Source organism: Telopea speciosissima, chromosome 5 (assembly GCF_018873765.1).
Source record: "Telopea speciosissima isolate NSW1024214 ecotype Mountain lineage chromosome 5, Tspe_v1, whole genome shotgun sequence".
Taxonomy (NCBI): Eukaryota; Viridiplantae; Streptophyta; class Magnoliopsida; order Proteales; family Proteaceae; genus Telopea; species Telopea speciosissima.
This window is the reverse complement of record NC_057920.1, coordinates 4628667-4647509: the sequence shown is the minus strand read 5'-3', so window position 1 is coordinate 4647509 and position 18843 is coordinate 4628667. Positions and strand designations below refer to the sequence as shown.

At 39.2% G+C, this 18843-nt stretch overlaps 1 protein-coding gene across 1 annotated transcript; it reads left to right on the top strand.

The window, feature by feature from the left end:
• On the top strand, window positions 1-17444 carry LOC122661259 (double-stranded RNA-binding protein 1-like). Its single transcript, XM_043856604.1, has 3 exons — window positions 1-45; window positions 11678-11940; window positions 16163-17444. Exons 1-3 carry the CDS (start codon window positions 21-23, stop codon window positions 17126-17128), a joined length of 1254 nt encoding a protein of 417 aa, XP_043712539.1. The 5' UTR covers window positions 1-20; the 3' UTR covers window positions 17129-17444.
• The last annotated feature ends 1399 nt before the right edge of the window (window positions 17445-18843 follow it).

The window sequence follows — 18843 nt, the reverse complement described above, 5'->3', positions numbered from 1 at the left end:
CTTCAGGCAACAGAAAAGAGATGTCGCCCAGTAATGGCTTCGAAGGTGCGTAAGAAATTTCCCCAGCCTTCTTACCCTCGCTTTCTCATCTTTCCCAACGTCTCCCTCTAGTGAGTAGTGTCAATGGTGATTGTCATAAAGCGTTTTTTTTTTTTTTCTCATTTGTTGCATTTCTTGGCCTTTGGAATTTGGTTTTGATTGTCTTTATGGCTTCGTTTTTTTTTTTCTTATGGTTCCTATAAGCGAATTAATTCTGTGTATTTGACTGCGCTTTATTTTTAATCTCTGTGTGATTCCCTGTGTGTGTGTGTGCTGGAAGTGGGAAAGAAACTATAGTTTCTGTGATAATTATTTGTTCGACGGTGATTGCGTTACTTATTGCGTCCCCCTGCCTCTCCTCGGAAAGGGGGGGGGGGGGGTTCCTTTCGAAGATTCAACACATTTGAATTTTTATTTCATAACCGTTCTACAGGATCACAGTTCAATGTTTTTTGTACCATTATTATATTTGTTAAAGGTCTTGATAAGTAATGCAAATACTTGCCAAATTTTGTTGGTTGCTATTATGACAGCATCCTCTAGCTTTTATTTTCTCACAGTTGTTTTATCTATTAAGTGAGATTTGTGCCTATTGGTTCTCAAAATAGGATGAAATATTGGAATCGATTGTGTTGAAGGTCTCATCACTTCCATCCTAAATCAATCATATGCACAACCAAACTCTGAATGTTTCAACTCCACTCAACTCAGCCTTATCCCAACTAAATGGGGTCGGCTACATGGTTCATTTTTCTTCAATCATCTCTATTCAAAGTCATACTTGTTTTTTTTTTTTTTGTGTGAATAATAAATTCATTACGAAAAAATACAGAAAACTAAACTCAGCCTTTACGAAAGGGGGTGGGGAGGAGGAGGCTTGGGTTTGCAAAGTAGAAGGGGCTCCGAGAATTTACAATAAACCTTTTTCTGGCGGAATCAGAACATTGATCTGTGGACCCGGAAATCATAGATTTAACTTCAAACATAATGGATTTCCATATTTCTTGGTAGGTTCTAGATTTTGAGGTCCGCCTTCGCCGGTTGTGCTCAAACCAAGTACGAGAGATAGCAACACCAAAAGCAAATATGCCTACCTTATCACAACAAGATTTCTCAGCAAAAGACATGTCGAACCAGACCCATTGATGTAGATCAAAATATGAAGAAAAAAGACAAAAACACTGTTCGCGTGAACAGTGTCACAACCCATATTTGCCTTTGTGTGGGGATGTTTTTTAGAAAATCTAGTGGGCCCATCAAGTGGAGAAAGATTCTATCCTAATGCTGCCATAGTTTAGTTTCTATTTTCAATTTTAGAAAGTATATTTTATTGCAATAGAATCTAAGGTAGTTTCTAATTTCAGTTTGTTATTATTATTATTATTATGTTCTCTAAAATAGAAGTTTCTATTTTGATGTATGGAAGCTAGATTTTATAAGAAGTTTTTATTTTGGTTGGAAGCTACTTGTTAGCAAACACTTTCTATTTTGTAATTCGTTCTTCTACATAAATAAAGAGCAAGGCTGAATACAGGGATGATTGAAGACTAAAGAAAATAGAGAGCTATGGCTTGAAGCTGCGAGAAGCAGTGGCTGTGGGATGCGGCAACGGTGAGAGGCCATGGGTGAGGGACCCTGGACTGAGAGAGTCCCCTATCCGCCTTCCATATCCCCTTCTTCTTCTTCCATACCTTTTTATTTTATTCTTTCATATGTAATCAGAAAATAGAAATAAAAAATTCAGTTATTCAATTGTTCTCCCTATTTTATTGATCCTGCTGCAATTGATCTCCATTGGTTCTTCCTTGGTTCGAGGTTGAGCTTGCATTACCCATTCTGTGTCAAAGGGAAGAATCGTTCTTCTCCTAGGGTAGCACTTGGCTAAGAGACCATACCAAACCGTTGAGGAGAAGGGGCGGGCGAAGAAAACCTGATTCACGTCTTCAGTGGCAGTTACAATTTGCAAAGGTAGCAAAGGGGGGGGGACGGGGATCTGATGCCTAGGTAAGGAAAGACTGAGTAGGGAGGCAGCGGGTAAAAACCCTCCAGATAGTGAAGCTGTGATGGGGTATGTGGCTTTTGAACCAGACCAAATTGCGCTAGACTTTGATGTAGCCACGAGACCTGATGAGATCCCAAGCAGACCTTGCATTGAGAAGGCTCGAAGATGAAGCAAACCAAGCGACAATGTCGCCGCCGCCCGGAGGTCTCCTAGGAATGCTCGCCAATGCACTTCAAATGGAAGACATGGATGAACAGGGGGTAGGAGGCCAACCATCATGTCGAATAATGTCACATATCACATACAATCTGCTGAACCTAATCTATAGATAGCTCTATTTCCCATTGAGTGAAGGAGAACTCCATGCGGGTGCTAATGGTTGAGCCAAAGTCTAGTAGAGGAGCCGCCATCAATATGAGATCTAATGATACCATAAGCAAGAGGTCTGAGCTTAAGGATCTTCCTCCAGACCCAAGAAGCATTAAAGCATGATGGAACAGTCCAGATGGAGTCATTGCGTATAGGCCAAGAGAATACCCAACCAACCTGAATACTTTTTCTGTTTTGTCTCAAGCTTCCAAATCAACTTGAGAATACCAGCATGGTGGACATTTTTTATTCTTCTCAAGGCAAGGCCCCCCTCCTCTTTGGGGAGACAGATTGATGCCCAATTGACATGGTGGAGAAATCTAGCTGAATCATAGCCCTTCTAAAGTACACATGAAGGACTCCAAACTCGAAATAATAGATTGAGGAAGCTCGAAAATGCTGGACCTGAATATGTAGGAAGACTTTCCAAAGCTGAAGTCTTTTGTGGAGGCGATCTAAAATGAGGGAGCAATTGTAGGTATGTTGGAAAACGAAACCTAACACGATGTAGAAAAGAATGGAAATCACAAACAACAATCACACAATGAAGACAAGGATTTACGTGGTTCAACAAGGTTGCCTACGTCCACGGTGAGATGAGATCAGTTTCATTATCAATGGAGAATAGGGTTACAACCGCTTGTCCTCACACCTCTATCAGATTTTGTTACAGAGAAAGAACCCTCGCTACATATTTATAGTGAAATATACAGGAATTTTACCGACATACCCATATACTCCTCAAAACCTTCGGCTTCTTAACGACCCTTCAGAATCAACCCATAAACCGAGCGATGGAATACAAGCATAGTTTTCAAGGCAGTAAAGAGATCCAAGGCGATGGAGGGGGTATCTAAGCGCTTAGGTGACAAGGCGCCCGCCTAGGCGCCCCCAAGTGCTATTTTTTTTATTTCCCCCTTTTCTAACATTATTTAGTATGCTACAGTATATACCTTATATCATCAAAAATCAACATTAAGCCTTCTCAAGTCATAAAAAATCAACATTAAGCCACATTTAGTCATAAAAAATCAATATTAAGCCACATCAAGCCATCAAAAATCAACATAGAACTAGAAGACAACAAAATTGAAGACGCAAGCTATTGAAAGTTTGAAACAATTAAACATACATTTGGTTTATACTGTTCTTAGAAAATATGATTTATCTATAAGTAATTAAATTGTTCTCGATTTATAGAAATGTTCTTGTTCTCTAAGAAATTTGACTAGTTAGATGATTTTATTTTTACATGAGACTTTTAGTATTAGGTAGAGCTCAAAACCAGCTTTCCAGCAAATCCAAAATTGTTTAAATCTGATTTATATTGAAGAAGCTATGTTCTAGTCAAACCTTATTTGGTATGCGCGAATGCTGTGAAAATCGCTTTGAATGAAAATATTTTTTTAGATGTCAAAACAAATGAATATTTTACCGCCCTTTTGGTTTTTAGCAATGTTTTACCATATTAAGATTTATAGAATTTTTAGATTTGAGAAAAACCCCAACATTAGAAAGTTAAAAATTTTACCTATCGTCGAAAATCCAGTTTTTGTTTTTGAATTGGGGGGTTGACTTTTTATCCTTTTGGAATTTGATTTTTTAACTATTTTTATTGGATTCAAATAGGGGGTATTTGCTTATTATGAATAATATCTTAAGTAAATGAAATTCCAAATATAAAACATTTACTTAACTGATATTTGGCATAAATAAGGGGTAATACTGGGTTCGATACCAATAAAAATCAGTGCAAGGTGCCTTGCAATAAGGCGGAGGTTGCCTAGGCCCCAACAAAACCGCCTGGACGCCTAGGCGATGCCTTGACAATTATGAATACAAGACATTGTACATTTGTACCCCCAACAGTCTCCGTCTTGGCTTGAATTTTGTCAAGCCTCTTGTAAAGATAACTTGTGGATGCCTTCATTCCCATACCTCCATAGAGGTACAAACCCGCACCCATCTAATGCGTCCCTCACCTTCAACAAGTAATATTGACCAAGTCTAAACAAGACGAACTTCTCTGTGGCGACTGGTTTGGTAAGCATATTTGCAAGATTGCTATTTGTTTGAATTTTCCTCAAGTAAGTACTGCCTTCTGACACAAGCTCCTTGATCTTGTGAAACCTCACATCTATATGCTTTGTCCTTGCATGAAACACCTTAATTCTTTGAAAGATGTATAGCACTCTTGACTGTCACAGTGTAGCACCGTACCTCCTTGCTCCAACCCCAACTCACGAACCAATCCAGTTAACCAAACTCCTACCTTGGCCACCTCAATTGCCGCCATGTACTCTACCTCTGTAGTGGATAATGTGGCTGTGTACTGAAGCATTGCCCTCCACGAAATAGGTCCACCAGCTAATGTAAACACATACCTTGTAGTAGACCTCCGTCTTTCTAAGTCACCAACATAATCAGAATCAACATGTCGTGCCAACTCTGCAGAACTTCCTTTACCACTGATACCCAAACCTGTAATCTTGCTCAGATATCTGAAGATCCGCTTAATTGCATTCTAGTGTTCCTTCACTTGATTACTCATGTATCGGCTGACAACGCTGATTGCATGAGACAAATCCAACTTGCTACACACTATAGCATACACGAGACTCCCAACTGCGCTAGCATAGGGAACCTGAGACATCTGCTCCACCTCCTCATGTGTTGTAGGGCATTGCTTTTCAGGTATCTTGAAGTGGCCAGCTAACGGAGTGCTAACCGGTTTAGCCTTTTCCATGTTGAAACGCTCCAATACCTTTTCAACATACCTCTTCTGAGTTATCCAAAGTTTACCTGCACTTCTATCTCTAAGGATTTCTATTCCAAGGATCTTTTTTCGCAACACCAAGATCCTTCATATCAAATTCAACACTCAACAAAGACTTTAGAGAGGACTTCATGTTTATTTTTAGCAGCAATGAGCATGTCATCAACATTAAACATCAAAAGAATAATAGAATTATCACCTGACACTTTATAATACACACAACGGTCATACTCACTTCTTGTGTAGCCAATCTGCACCATGTATGAGTCAAAGTGCTTATACCACTGCTTAAGAGATTGCTTAAGACCATAAAACGACCTCTTAAGCAGACAAACATGATCTTCTTTTCCCTGCACCTTAAAACCTTCAGGCTCATCCATGCAAATTTGTTCCTCCAAGTCCCCATGAAGAAACGTTGTCTTTACATCAAGTTGTTCAAGCTCAAAATCAAACATAGCTACTAAAGCAAGTAGTACCCGAATAGAAGTGTGTTTTACCACTGGAGAGAATAATTCATTGTAATCCACCCCTCCTTTTGTGCATAGCCCTTGGCTACAAGTATGGCCTTAAACCTTTCACGCTCCTTCTCCGATGCTGCCTCTTTCTTACGAAAGACCCATATACACCCAATGATTTTTCTTCCCTTAGGTTTCTCAACGATCTCCCAAGTCTTGTTCTTTTGTAGAGACTCCATTTTCTCCATCATTGCTGTCATCCATATATTACTTTGATCATCGTTTAGAGCATCCTAGTAGGAAGATGGATCACCTGTACCTATAGTGAGGGCATTTGCAACTATGTCCTCAAATTCGTATCTCACAAGTGCTTTGTGAGTACGTTTCTACTATTTCTTGGTGTTCTGGTAAGCCAACGGATGACTCTTTCTCTCCTATTATTTCATACTCACCTAACTCCACCTGCACAGTAGATTCTTCTTTCTTTCTGTGATCTGCTTCTGACTTGTAGTTTGACTTCACCATGTGAGGTTCATCAAACACAACGTCCCTGCTGATCATAATTTTCTGTGAGCTAGGATCCCACAACTTGAACCCTTTTATACCTTTCACAAAACCAAGAAAGGTACACTGCTTAGACTTTGAGTCTAACTTGGAACGCTGCTCTCTCTATACATGAACATAGGCTAAAAAATATTTTCAAAACAGAATAATCTATTGGTTTTCCTGTCCATACCTCTTTGGGAATTTTGCAATCAATTGCTCTTAACTGAGACATGTTGATGAGAAAAAATGCCATATTCACTGCTTCTGCCCAAAAAATCTTTCTCAGCCCTGCATTCAACCTTATGCTCCGAGCTCTTTCTAGAAGTATCTTGTTCATCCTCTCAGCTACATCATTTTGCTGTGGTGTATTCGACACCGTGAAGTGACATGTAATCCCTTCATCCTTGCACAGTTCTAGAAACGGCTTCTACCTGCACTCCCCTCCAGTGTCTGTTCTCAAGTACTAAATTTTCTTTCCCATCTTCCTTTCTACCTCAGCCTTCCATTATTTGAATTTGGTGAACACCTCACTTTTACGCTTCATGAAGTAGATCCAGACTGTCCTTGAGTAATCATCAACGAAGGTCACAAAATATTCTGCCCCCAATGGTAATTGGATCATGCAAAATCTTCATGACCACTCAGACAATGAAGATTTGTTTAGAATTGTAATTTTTTAGAAAGAATGTACTCCTTTTTTCCTCAGAGTCTAGTTGACATGATGTGGATAAGTCACCTAAAGGGCTTATTTTATTGGAAATAAGCCTTGGGTTGGGTTATGTAGGTGTTGGTCCTTTGATCCTATGGGTTTTCTTTGTAATGGGCCATTTTATTGGGCCTAAAATATGGGTAGAAAGCAGGAAAACGGGATTTACTTCAATAGTTTAGTTAGAGTCATGTTTTGAGTCCGTTTCTTTCGTTATTTTAGTTTCTTAGTCAGTTTGTGTCACCTTATTAGTTAAGGATTGGGTTAGGCCTTTTTGAGTCTTCTATATATGTTGTAAGGGGCTACAGCCTTGTATAGCTTTGTGCTTTGCTCTGTGAGAGAGTATGGTGAGATGCCAAAATATGGTTAGAGGCCATGGGTGAGAGACCTGAGTTAGAGAGACTACCTTATCTTCTTCTTCTCTTCTTTGATTTCTTGTTTTTTTTATTGTATTGTTCTGAAGTTTCTTGCAAATCTGAGAACCAATCGAAGTATTTACCGTTGCTGGACCTGAAGGTCTGTGATCCTCTTGTGGACTGGTTATCACTTGTGATTGGTCTCCATTATTTTGTATCAGAGCTAGGTTGGGACGGCAGATGGAGCCAAAGGTTGCTGACTTCTACTTCCCATTGAAGGATGATCGTGTAGGTCTGATTCGACATCTCTACCAAACTAGTGGATGGTTCTTTTTTAAGTAAGGGAGAATTGATGCAGATAAGTCACCTAAAGGGTTTATTTTATTGGAAATAAGCCTTGGGTTGGGTTATGTAGGTGTCGGGCCTTTAATCCTGTATTGGGTCACTTTGATGGGCCTAAAAAATAGGTAGAAAGTAGGAAAACGGGATTACTTCATTAGTCTAGTTAAAGTCATATTTTGAGTCATTTTCTTTCATTATTTGAGTTTCCTAGTCAGTTTATGTTACCTTATTAGTTAAGGATTGTGTTAGGCCTTTCTTTTTTTAATGTTCGAGTCTGTTTTTGAGTTTTTTATATAAGTTTGTAAGGTGCTACAGCCTTGTACAAGAATTTGAATTAATGAGATTGAAAACAAAAAAAAAAAACCATAGCTTTGTGCTTTGCTCTGAGAGAGTATGTTGAGATGCCATTGGTGAGAGACCAAAATACGATGAGAAGCCGTATGTGAGAGACCTGAGTTTGGGAGAGACTACCCTATCTCTTCTTCCCTTATTTGAATTTTTTTTATTTTTTATTGTTCTGAAATTTCCTGCAAATCTAAGAAGCAATCGAAGTATTTATTGTTGCTGGACCTGAGGTTTGCAATCCTCTTGTGGACTGGTTATCACTTGTGACTAGTCTCCATTATGACATGATGGTATTCATGTAGTTTTCCAAATCCTCCCATATAATATTGTGTTGTATTTGCCTAGTCGTCAAAGTTATGAGAGTTAATAATATCGATACAGATATTGGCCAATGCTGCAGTTACCTCCCTTTGACAAGTATTCCCTTACCTTGCGGTCAATTTATGCTGCATCCTTTCAATATCAGGTTGCCACACAACATTGAAAGCATAAGGTTGGGAATGGAGAAGCCCTCCGATGCAGTTGCTCTAGTCTGGCTGGACAGACATGACAGACTTTGGAGGCCCAAACCAAGAACTGGTCCTAAACCAGTTTTCTGGTCTGACAAGGGCTGGTAGACTGCATAGGATGCAATCTTTAGTTTATTTTATTTTTATATGGGTGGGTAGATTACGTAGGACTTGTTTGGTTGTTTCTATATTTGATTTCCTTCTTAATTTGTTAAGTTTCTATTATCATGTAAGGGAGTTTTTTTTCTCTTTATATTGTTGTTATAGGATGGAGAAATTAGATTTGAATGAATGAATTGAAAGTTTGAGTTGCAGTGGAATGTTGCATGGCCTGTTGGCTGGTTGTGAGCTCTCTCTCTCTCTTCCCTATTTTTTTTTTCATTCTTTTTCTTCTCTCTTTCCTCCCTTAATCTTCTTTATCTTTTATATATCTGTTTTTCAAACCTGTCGGTTGTGTTCTGATCCAGAAAGAATAAGGAACTCCATTGATATTAACCTGATCACCCTGAGTTTTAGGGCGATTCATACCTTAGAGACTCATACTTAAAAGCTTCCCTTGCTGTGTTACTCGAGCCTTTGAAGAAACCTGCAACTGTGAAGTTCGCCTGGTCTGATTTCAGAGATTAAATACTCCTTGCTTAGTTGACAATGGAAACTGTGATGGGCTGAACTGCTGAAGTCGATAGAGCTTTGAGTTGCAACCCTTCACCTGAAATCTCAGGCCCAGCCGGCAGAAGTTGAAGGAATTCGTCTCCTTTCGTGTTTTCAGCTCTTCCCGCCTCCTGGTTACAATTGGGAGGTTGAAGAGAAACTTCTCTCCATACGATATTACCCCTTTTAGAGTTGTTTTTTAAAAACTGCCCTTCCCGACTTTATTAATCCCGTTTTGTCCCTTATTTAAACTCCATTCCATGTCTACCCCTGCTTATTATATCTAAACCCCTTTTGTACCCTCCTTCACTACCAAACAGTCCTTACACATTCTGGTTATTTACAGAACTGCCACCCTCTTGTCAACATTGATTTATTTACTGTTTTGCCACTGAACTTTGGACATGAGTTTCCTTGTTTGGGTGGCCCCACAAGCGACCCAATAAGGGTTATTTTGACTCGGGTTTGCATCACCGTCAAATAATCCATACGTCATCCTCTTACTTTACTCATCATCTGAATCTTCAAATACAAAAAAAAAAAAAAAAAAAAAAGAAAAAGAAAAGAAAAAGGAAAATCGCAGCCCTTTATCTCAACTGCATTGAACTGAAAGAGAAACTCTTTGAAATTCCATCATTGAGAATAAAAAAACCAGCTGCAAAGTAGCATGCTTCCATCCACTTCCTTCATTTCAACCAAACATCATTTTTCTAATGATATTCTGAAGACGATCCAAATGGAAACAATTATATTCCATCGCTATATCTAGCTTCTTAATCAACCTTCAATTATCCATTGCCAATTAACACTCCCACCTCCCCTGCATCCGTTACATAAAACTATTTTCAGGTGTAGAAATGAGTTGATCCAAAGTCACACGTTCATGTATAGCTAATATCTTCAGTAATATTTTCTTCTTATCAAGCTAATGGGAAAACATCTCTTATTTCTCCCACTACTACTTTATTATTAAGGAAGGTGGCATACTTCCCCAGTCCAGATAGTTAGCTTCATAGAACTCCTTTAAGTTCCATAAATCCTGCTTGAGAAGCTCCCAATAGTTTGTTTATAAAATGCAATCATGAACCCATCCGGTGCCAGATATTTATCTCCTTCCATCTCTGAAACACCATTTTTTTTACTTCCTTTCCTCTGAAAAAGGGGTAATGAAGCCAGTCACTACTCTCGTCATCCAGGGCTGCTCTTCAGAGTTCAGACCTGGACAAACTGAAAAGTTCTATACAGAAGTTTCAGTAACAGTTCCCCATTTATTTACAAGTATCTCTCTCCTTTCCTCTAAAGTTCATTCTTTTTGAGAGTTGGTCATTTCCTGCATGTGACCATTTTGTGAAAGAGTGTCTTGTTGTCTCCCTCTTTTGACTAGCAAATTTTGAATTATTGTTTCCTACATTTTTCTTTTAATTAGCTGGCCCTCTTCAATTCCCCTTGTCAGCCAATCTTCTGACACATTCCTCTTCTGAAAGCCCTACTGTTTCCTTCAAACGAACCTGCTGGTGGAATTTTCTTTGAAGCTCTGCTTTCTTTAATTCTGTTCCGTCAAATTCCTGTACATCCACAGCCTGAAAATTCCAACTGAAGGCCAAAAATAGCTTCTGCAATTGAACCTGATGCTGCTTCACCAGTAAGCCAATTGTCCATTCGACTACTTCCTTGTTGTAACTCAATAGCCCTGGTGATGCTTTATATTTCATGTAAAAGATAGGAGATTGTTTCTCAATTTAAATCTGGGAACACTTAAAGAAGTAAATTTGACCTCCCTAATTTCTTAAAAGTTAAATTGCCCCTTCATTTAGCACTTTTGAGGAGCCTACTTTTAATCTTGAAAGTGCTTTACTACTGAAGGAGGAGCCTAAAAGTACAATTCATGTACTTCCTCAAACTTTTAATCTTAAAAATGCTTTACTACTGAAGGATTTAAGAATTTGACAATCATCATCTGAATGAGCTGAGGATCATCGAGGTTTAACTTTATCTAGGATCAGCCAAACCCAATGTCCAGTGGATCTGCTGTTTGGGACAGCTGACCCAGAAAGATTTAATCCCTTGATCTTAGCTTTTAATGACATCCATTTGTGTGTGTATATATATATATTACATTTATGTTACTCGCTTGAACAGTGCCTTTCTGCAATTCCTGTCAAGGTATTCACCTTTATCTGCCTTGACTACACCAATATAGCCTAACAGAAGACGTAATCATTTCCAGTTTCAAATTCCCAACAAATTGAAATAACCATTTAGCAAAAGGATAGACCAATAATTGGGTCCCAGTTGGTGTAGGATCTATAGTGCACATGATTTGGTCAGTACCTGCACTGAGACATTTCAGTGCCAACTGGATGTTACTCTTGTGAACTTTTTAGTTTTAGTTCAGTGGAACTGTGTAATGGTTAATGGTCACAGATTATTTAACAGAGTTTGGTAATCAGATGTTTTACACAAATAGTTGGACCTGATTCCCTTTGCATTCTTAATAAGATCTCAATTGGCAACAAAAAACTCCTGAACTTTCTTTTGTGTGTGTGTTATTGGTATATACTCAGCTTTTTAATTTTAACAGGTGTACCTAAGTGCTATATATTTAAAAGCCGGTTACAAGAATATGCACAGAAGACAGGGATTCCTACTCCTGTTTACGAGACTACAAAGGAAGGGCCTTCCCATGAGCCTAGCTTCAGGTCCACAGTGATTGTGAACGACGTCAAATATGATTCTCTGCCTGGCTTTTTCAATCGTAAGGCGGCGGAACAGTCAGCTGCAGAAATTGCTCTTATGGGATTAGCTGAATCGGGGAACTTGGGGGAATGCATCTCAAACCCATTGGTATGTTCATCTTTCTCATTAGCATACAGTGGCATACAGATGCATAAAAACCCTGGTTTAATGAAGTGTGAAAAATGTTTCAATGGCTTACCTTGATGTCTGTATCTAATGCCACCATTTCTTCATTCAAAGCAAAGGCTTCCTAATGGATTCACCTCCAATATAGGACATATACTTTTTTTCGTGCTCATACCCTTTAAACGTAAACAGATTTGTTATCACCATTCTTTAACTCTGACTGAGTACCCTTTAGTTCTAAGGCTGAAATCTTCATTTGTCACCATTAAAATCTCTGCAACTATTGGGCATTCCTTTAACCTTACATTTGAGTAATATGTATGATAAAGAATGTATAAGTGTGTATGTATAAGTTCTTATGCCTAAATCTTCGTTTGTCACCATTAAAATCTCTGCAACTATTGGGCATTGCCTTTAGCCTTACGTTTGAGTAATATGAATGGTAAAGAATGTATAAGTGTGTGTGTGAGAGACAGATAGAGAGCTACCCATCAGGCTTCTTAAAAGCAACACAGATCTCCCAATGGTTGCCCAGAAAATTACAGTAATTCACTGATATTCACTGTTCCACAGAAACAGTAGCCGTCGAGAAGTTTCAATTTAAAATCTGTCAAAAAGCAATTGTCAACAGCTAATTTGGTTACTCCAAAACCATAACTAGAGGAACAAATGGTCCACAAAATTCCAAAGCAAGTAGATTAGGTTTAATAGGAAAGAGAGGCTAGTGTTTCCACCGCAAAGCAACCACCCATGCCAGGATGTTCTGACTTCTGGTTGAAATCTGATTACTGAGCCAGCCTCCATACGTGAAATCATCTCTATATGATTCTGAATGGTACTTGCATCCCCCACCCCACCCCTTCCTCCTTTTTTTTTCCAATAGACAACAGCAGAAAAGAGCTTTATCATGAAGAGAGGAAGTACAGATCGACAAAAAAAATGAAAAATCACCAGGAAAGCTGAACTAGCAGAGAAAAAAGGACCCTGTACACAACAACCAAAACAGCCAGGACACTCCCCCTTCCTACAGCCCCCAAACCCTGTACAAACACCAAACCTATTAACCCACACACACGGCCAAAACCTCCTCTCTGACACCAAAAAATCTGCCTTCTAACTTGATGGCTGGACCGACTTGCTAAACTCACTCCACTTGGAAAGAGATTTTTCTCCCCCTGCCACATCAACCTTTTAACTTTTGGGGCAGCCCTTCCTCCAACCATCAAGCTTAACAATAGCTTTCATCCAAAGCAGTCATTGTTCTCTGACCTGGTATAAATCAATCAATAGTCTTCAAGTGTGAATTTGAATTTCAATCCAATGAGACTAGTCAATACATGGAAGGAAACCAGAATTGGAAGAAGCAGCACCTCTTTTTGCCAATTGAAGAAACAAGGCCTCTAAACAATCTCTTCAACTGAAAACATGGAAACTGGAGAAGATAGCAGCAGTGGGAAGCTAGAAGAAGTACGGTTGACCATCAAATAAAAAAGATAAACCTTTTCTCTTTTAGCAATAACCATAACCATACCATTTATATTTGAAAAAGGTGATTACCCCTTTTATATGCTTTCAACCGGACTTAATCTGACATACTTACGTGACTTAGACACCTCTTTGTTGGATCGCTAACTAAGAAAGGCTTATTTTTAAAAACTCCTAACCAAGCTAAACTACTATACACTGGAGTCCTCCAACTTAAAAAGATTTTACTACTTTAAGCCCATGAACCAGTCCAAAATAAGGCCCTAAGAAAAAGAGCAACCAAATAACAAAGACAAGCCCAAATAACTCAAAAATTAAGGTCGCGGCTGTATCGCATCAGCTTTTTGCCTTTTCTTGTATTCTGGTCCTCTTCATGGTTGAAAGAATTTCATCCGGCATAGCATCTTTAACATAATTCAGAAGCAAATGAAAATTTGATAAGCTTGCCTCTCTAGTTGTATGTCAATTATGTCGAGAGCACTTCTCCCACATCCACTCTTGTTTTCCTCATATTTGGAAATAGTGTCTTAGCATTTTAAGATGCTGTTTTGTCCTGTGGTTCCTAGCCCCCTAAATTCCTGTTGCCCTACTGACTTATTAACCCTCTTAAAACCATCCCTGAACAAGGACTTCCATGTGGAAAGAATGACATGTATATATATATACACACACACACATGATTGTGTCAATTGTTCCCTCACATCAAATTCCCTGGTTGAGCTATACCTAATTTTCCAAAATCCCCATGACCCCCTTCTGTTGCTAGTTCTTATTCCTCAGAATCCTGCTCAGAATAAACCTAATGACAGATTTTGAGATCCTAGGTACAGATTGTTATTTCCTCCTTCATTTGTTTTTGACCCCAATGGGTGCTGTTTGTTTTCTTATGAATTGGTAAATCCCTTAACTCTTCCTTTCCTTTAATGACACCATAGAGCTTGCAATATGGCAGCCAACATTCTGTCTAAATTTTAGAATTGTGCTGATGAATCTGAGTCTCTAAAAATTATATTTGGGAGACAAATCCCTATCAACCCAAAGATTCTGCAGTCGCATGTTGTGGCATTAGGAAGTGATAGGGAGCGAAAGGCAATATTAACCAGTAATCTGATCTCAAATGACTTAAGTATGCTTCCTCATGGCTACTTCTCTTTCAAATCTGAGTTATTTGAAGAATATGTAAACATTAAAATTAAGAAAAATAAAAATGTAGAATAAGGCCTGATTTGGTATGATTTCTATTTCAATTTCAGGGGGTGATTTCTATTTCTGAAATTGTTTGGTTTGATTTTTGCACCTTATTTCAGTGAAATAGAAATCAAGTGGAATAGAAATTCTGAAATAGCTGAGGAGCTGTTTCAGAATTTCTATTTCATTTGATTTAACACTCTTGCTCTTGAATGAGCACATGGTTAATTTCATGGGCAAAGTAGTAATTTCATGTTAAAAATAAAACACCATCCTTCTTCTCCTAATGGTCTCACCATCACCACCCCACTCCCACCATTGCCACCGCCACCACCACCACTACTACCCCATTACCACTACCACCACCACCACCACTACTACCCCACTATCACCACCACCACCACTACCCTGCCATCACCACCATCACTGCTGTTGCCACCGCTACCGCCACCACCACCACCTTTACCACCGCCATCACCACCACCACCACCACCACCACTGCCGTTGCCGCCACTACCGCCACCACCATTGCCATTGCCACCACCATCATCACAACCACCGCCACTACTTCCACAACCACCACCACCACCGCCACCGCTACCCTTTCACCATCACCACCACCGCCACTACTTCCATGTCACCACTACCCTGCCACCATCGTCACCCCCGCCACCACCACCGCCACTACCCCGCCGCCACCACCACCATCCTTCCCATAGAAATATAGAGAATCTATTCTCAGAATTTGAACTATCAAATGGATTTTTTTTGTTCTTGAAATATTTCATATTGATACAACCAAAACAATTTTATTTTTTTGACCAAAAACCTATTTGTTGACTATTTCAAGAAATCAATCCAAAATGGAAATAGAAATCATACCAAACCAGGCCTAAGGGGTTTTGTGTCTTTTTGAGCTTTTGAAAATGTTTTTGGTGTATTCCTTGCCAGATGAATGAATGTAGTTGAGGGATTCTTAACTACCATCTAGATTGTAGTTAGGCAAGTTTTTCAGAGATTAAAAAAAAAGGGTGTGTTTTCTTTCTGTTGCCCTAGTAAATGCAACTTTTCTTTCCTTCCTTCCCAATTTACTGACTGGGACATAGGGAAGAAATCCATTGAGTTTTAGCAATTGTTTTTTTTTTTTTGGTAAAAGTTTTAGCAATTGTCACAATCCTGTGTTTAGTAATATTTTCTTAACTGAGGTTATTGATTATGATATCATGATGCATTCCAATGAATTTTTGCTATTTGTTAGTGTTTGAATTATGGGAAATGTCTAGGGGAGGTTCAGCCAATTAGAGGATCCCCACATTGGATTGGACTTCATGGAATCAATGTCAATACTTCCTGATAAAAAAGGCAATGAACTAGGGGGAATACTATGTGGTGCAAGTGCATTTGGGTGGGGGGGATCCTTGGGTCCTCATACCATTGCTCTTTAATAAATCGAGGCCATAGGCATGATATATTGGTTGATGGACATTTTTATCTTTTTGAATACTTACATCAACAGTTGCCTGTATTTCAGCACGAATCAGGTTTGTGCAAAAATCTACTCCAGGAATATGCACAGAAGATGAATTACGCGATTCCATCATATGTGTGTGAAAGAGTTGAGACACCAGGAAAAGTGTCATCATTTACTTGCACTATTGAGATTGGGGGGATTCAATATATTGGAGCTGCAGCCAGAACAAAAAAGGAAGCTGAAATCAAAGCAGCACGAACTGCTCTGTTAGCAATCCAGGCACATGCTGGAGGACCTGAAGTGCGGCCGACTGACAGCTCTCAGTACACAGTTGTCCCATGCAAGAAAAAGGGTACCGAGTCAACTAACGCACAGCAAGAAACTACAAAAGCTCTCAAACCAAAGAAGACTGGTTTCAAGAAGAAATGGAAGAAATTCGGCAAAAACAAAGGCAATGAAACAAAACTCAACCAAAATGAGCAGGCAACTGATATTGCAGAAAGTGAATCTGCTGGAAAGGCTGAAGATACAACAATGGAGATGTTCGGGGAAGATCAGGGAGTGCAGCACATGGGATCAAAACTTCATCAAAATGCTGAATCTGGGTTCCAAGCCAAGGATTCTGGAATGCTGGTTGTGCAAGCAAATCAGAATTCTCAAAACCCAGAGTGTGGAGTATCAGATCCTACTAATGGACACACTGAAATCTTTGGTTTGCTGCCTGCGCAGAATACAGCTGGAGTTCAAGTTGGGAATTCAGGACCTCTGGTTGCAGATGTAATTGGTAATTCTCAAGTTGCAGAGCCTATGAACTTGAATTTTAAGCAAAATAGACAAGGAACCTCTAGCCTTGGAATCCTACCAGCAGTCCAATTAGAAGATCTAAAGGCATTTGTCACGGGAGGGCATAGAGTCTCTGGAACTGGGCCAGCAACTTCAATGGTGATCAGTTTAAACACTGCAACGAAGGCACCAGTTGTCATGGGTGTCAATCCTTTAGCCAAAGATAATGGGAATGGGCAGTAGAATATGAGCACAAGCAAAGAGTGGGAGTTCAAGTTCAGGTCCTCCAAGATGAATACAAACTAGCAGAGTTTTTGTTTAATCGAAGCCATTCCTGGTTGAGATTAGTATTTATACTGAGAAGTCAATGCATTTAGATCAGTAAAGTGAAATAGAAAATTTACACACACTTATTTTAGAAACAACACCATTAGGTCATTTGTTTAAGTAGTTGGAAATTATGGGCCTCTACCTTGAGCTGTTTGATGATTTAATTCCCCATATTCAGATGTTTGCAGTTAAAAAACTCATCTTGATATTTATATAGAGATTATTGTGACACCAATCATACCAATGTGAACTTAAGCGTTCTCTACTTATGACAGTATACTAGTATAGAGCCTCATAGGTCTTTTGCAGAATATCATCTGTGTTTGTTGTATAGGGTGTTCAGGAAGAAAGGAACCATTTAGAAGAACGGCTTGATTTCTTGTGTACAGCTTTGTTTGGTTGCAGAATGAAATAAAGGGTAGGAAAGTGAAATCAAATCATCTGCCTGCTTTTGTAGCCCTTCACTTGTGCAGGGGTCAATGAGAGCGTGCGCAGGAGCATCAATATGGATGTGATTTTTAATTAACAGGGGTGAGATGGTAATTTTGTACGCTCTTGTGCCTACTGCTTAGGCATAGTATCCACGTGCCTGAGCAACTTTCCTTTTTTTTTTTTGGTCATTATCTATCGTGATTGTCTAACTAATTCCAAAACATTTTAAATTTGGAACGGTATATGAGAAAGCAGCATAGGAGAGCACAGCAAGGGTGATGAAAAGTTTTGTGAATAAGGGGGCAAAGAAGTAATATCATGTGAGAAGGAGAGAGATAAGACAAAGGGTGCTGGAGTGCCCTTTGCCGTTTGCTTAGAGAACTTCTCGCTTTACTTTGAAACAAAATCAAATTGATTTGAAAAGTTTATTTAAGATTACATTTAAAATGTATAATTGTTAAATGGGCAAGAGAATGTTAATTGGTCGTGTAGCCCCTGCACTAGCACGGTGGCCAATGAAAGTTTGCGTAGAAGTATTGGTTTGGATGTAAATTTCGATTTCACTGGGGGTTGAATCTCTTTGCACACAAAGGCATTGGTTTGATCATGTAGGTTTTCTATTGATGAAACCGTTTTTTGCATTCCAATTGGTATGGCGTGGGAGATTCCTCCACACTGACTACGTCAAAATCCATCTCCCTAGCTAAACATAGGGCCCATTTCTCTGATATGCCGGGATTGGGGAGCGCATCAAACATGGGGTGTTGATTGGAATCGTTAACAAGGTGTGGAGAAAATTAACAACCTTGAACTACTACTGTACAATGTCTCTATCTCTATACTTACATTAAGATGCACTATGTTAACAATAACAACACACATGCAATGTGTTAACAATGATAACCAACACACAGACACGGTCATATGCACTGTTTTCAACACTCCCCACATAGGCGTCATGGAAACCCTCTCCCCAACTATAATTATGATTTTGGTATGCACTAACTATAACTAAGTTGGGGAATTATTCCCCACTTACCCCCCTCAACACGTTAAGGCATCTTCTCTTATCAATCAAACCTTCTTTACTGGTGGGCCACCAGACAAACAGAAGCCATGACCAACTGCATCACAAGGACACTCTTAATTCAGATGGCTATCTTTTTTGTTGACGAATGATAGATTTCTCATTATGT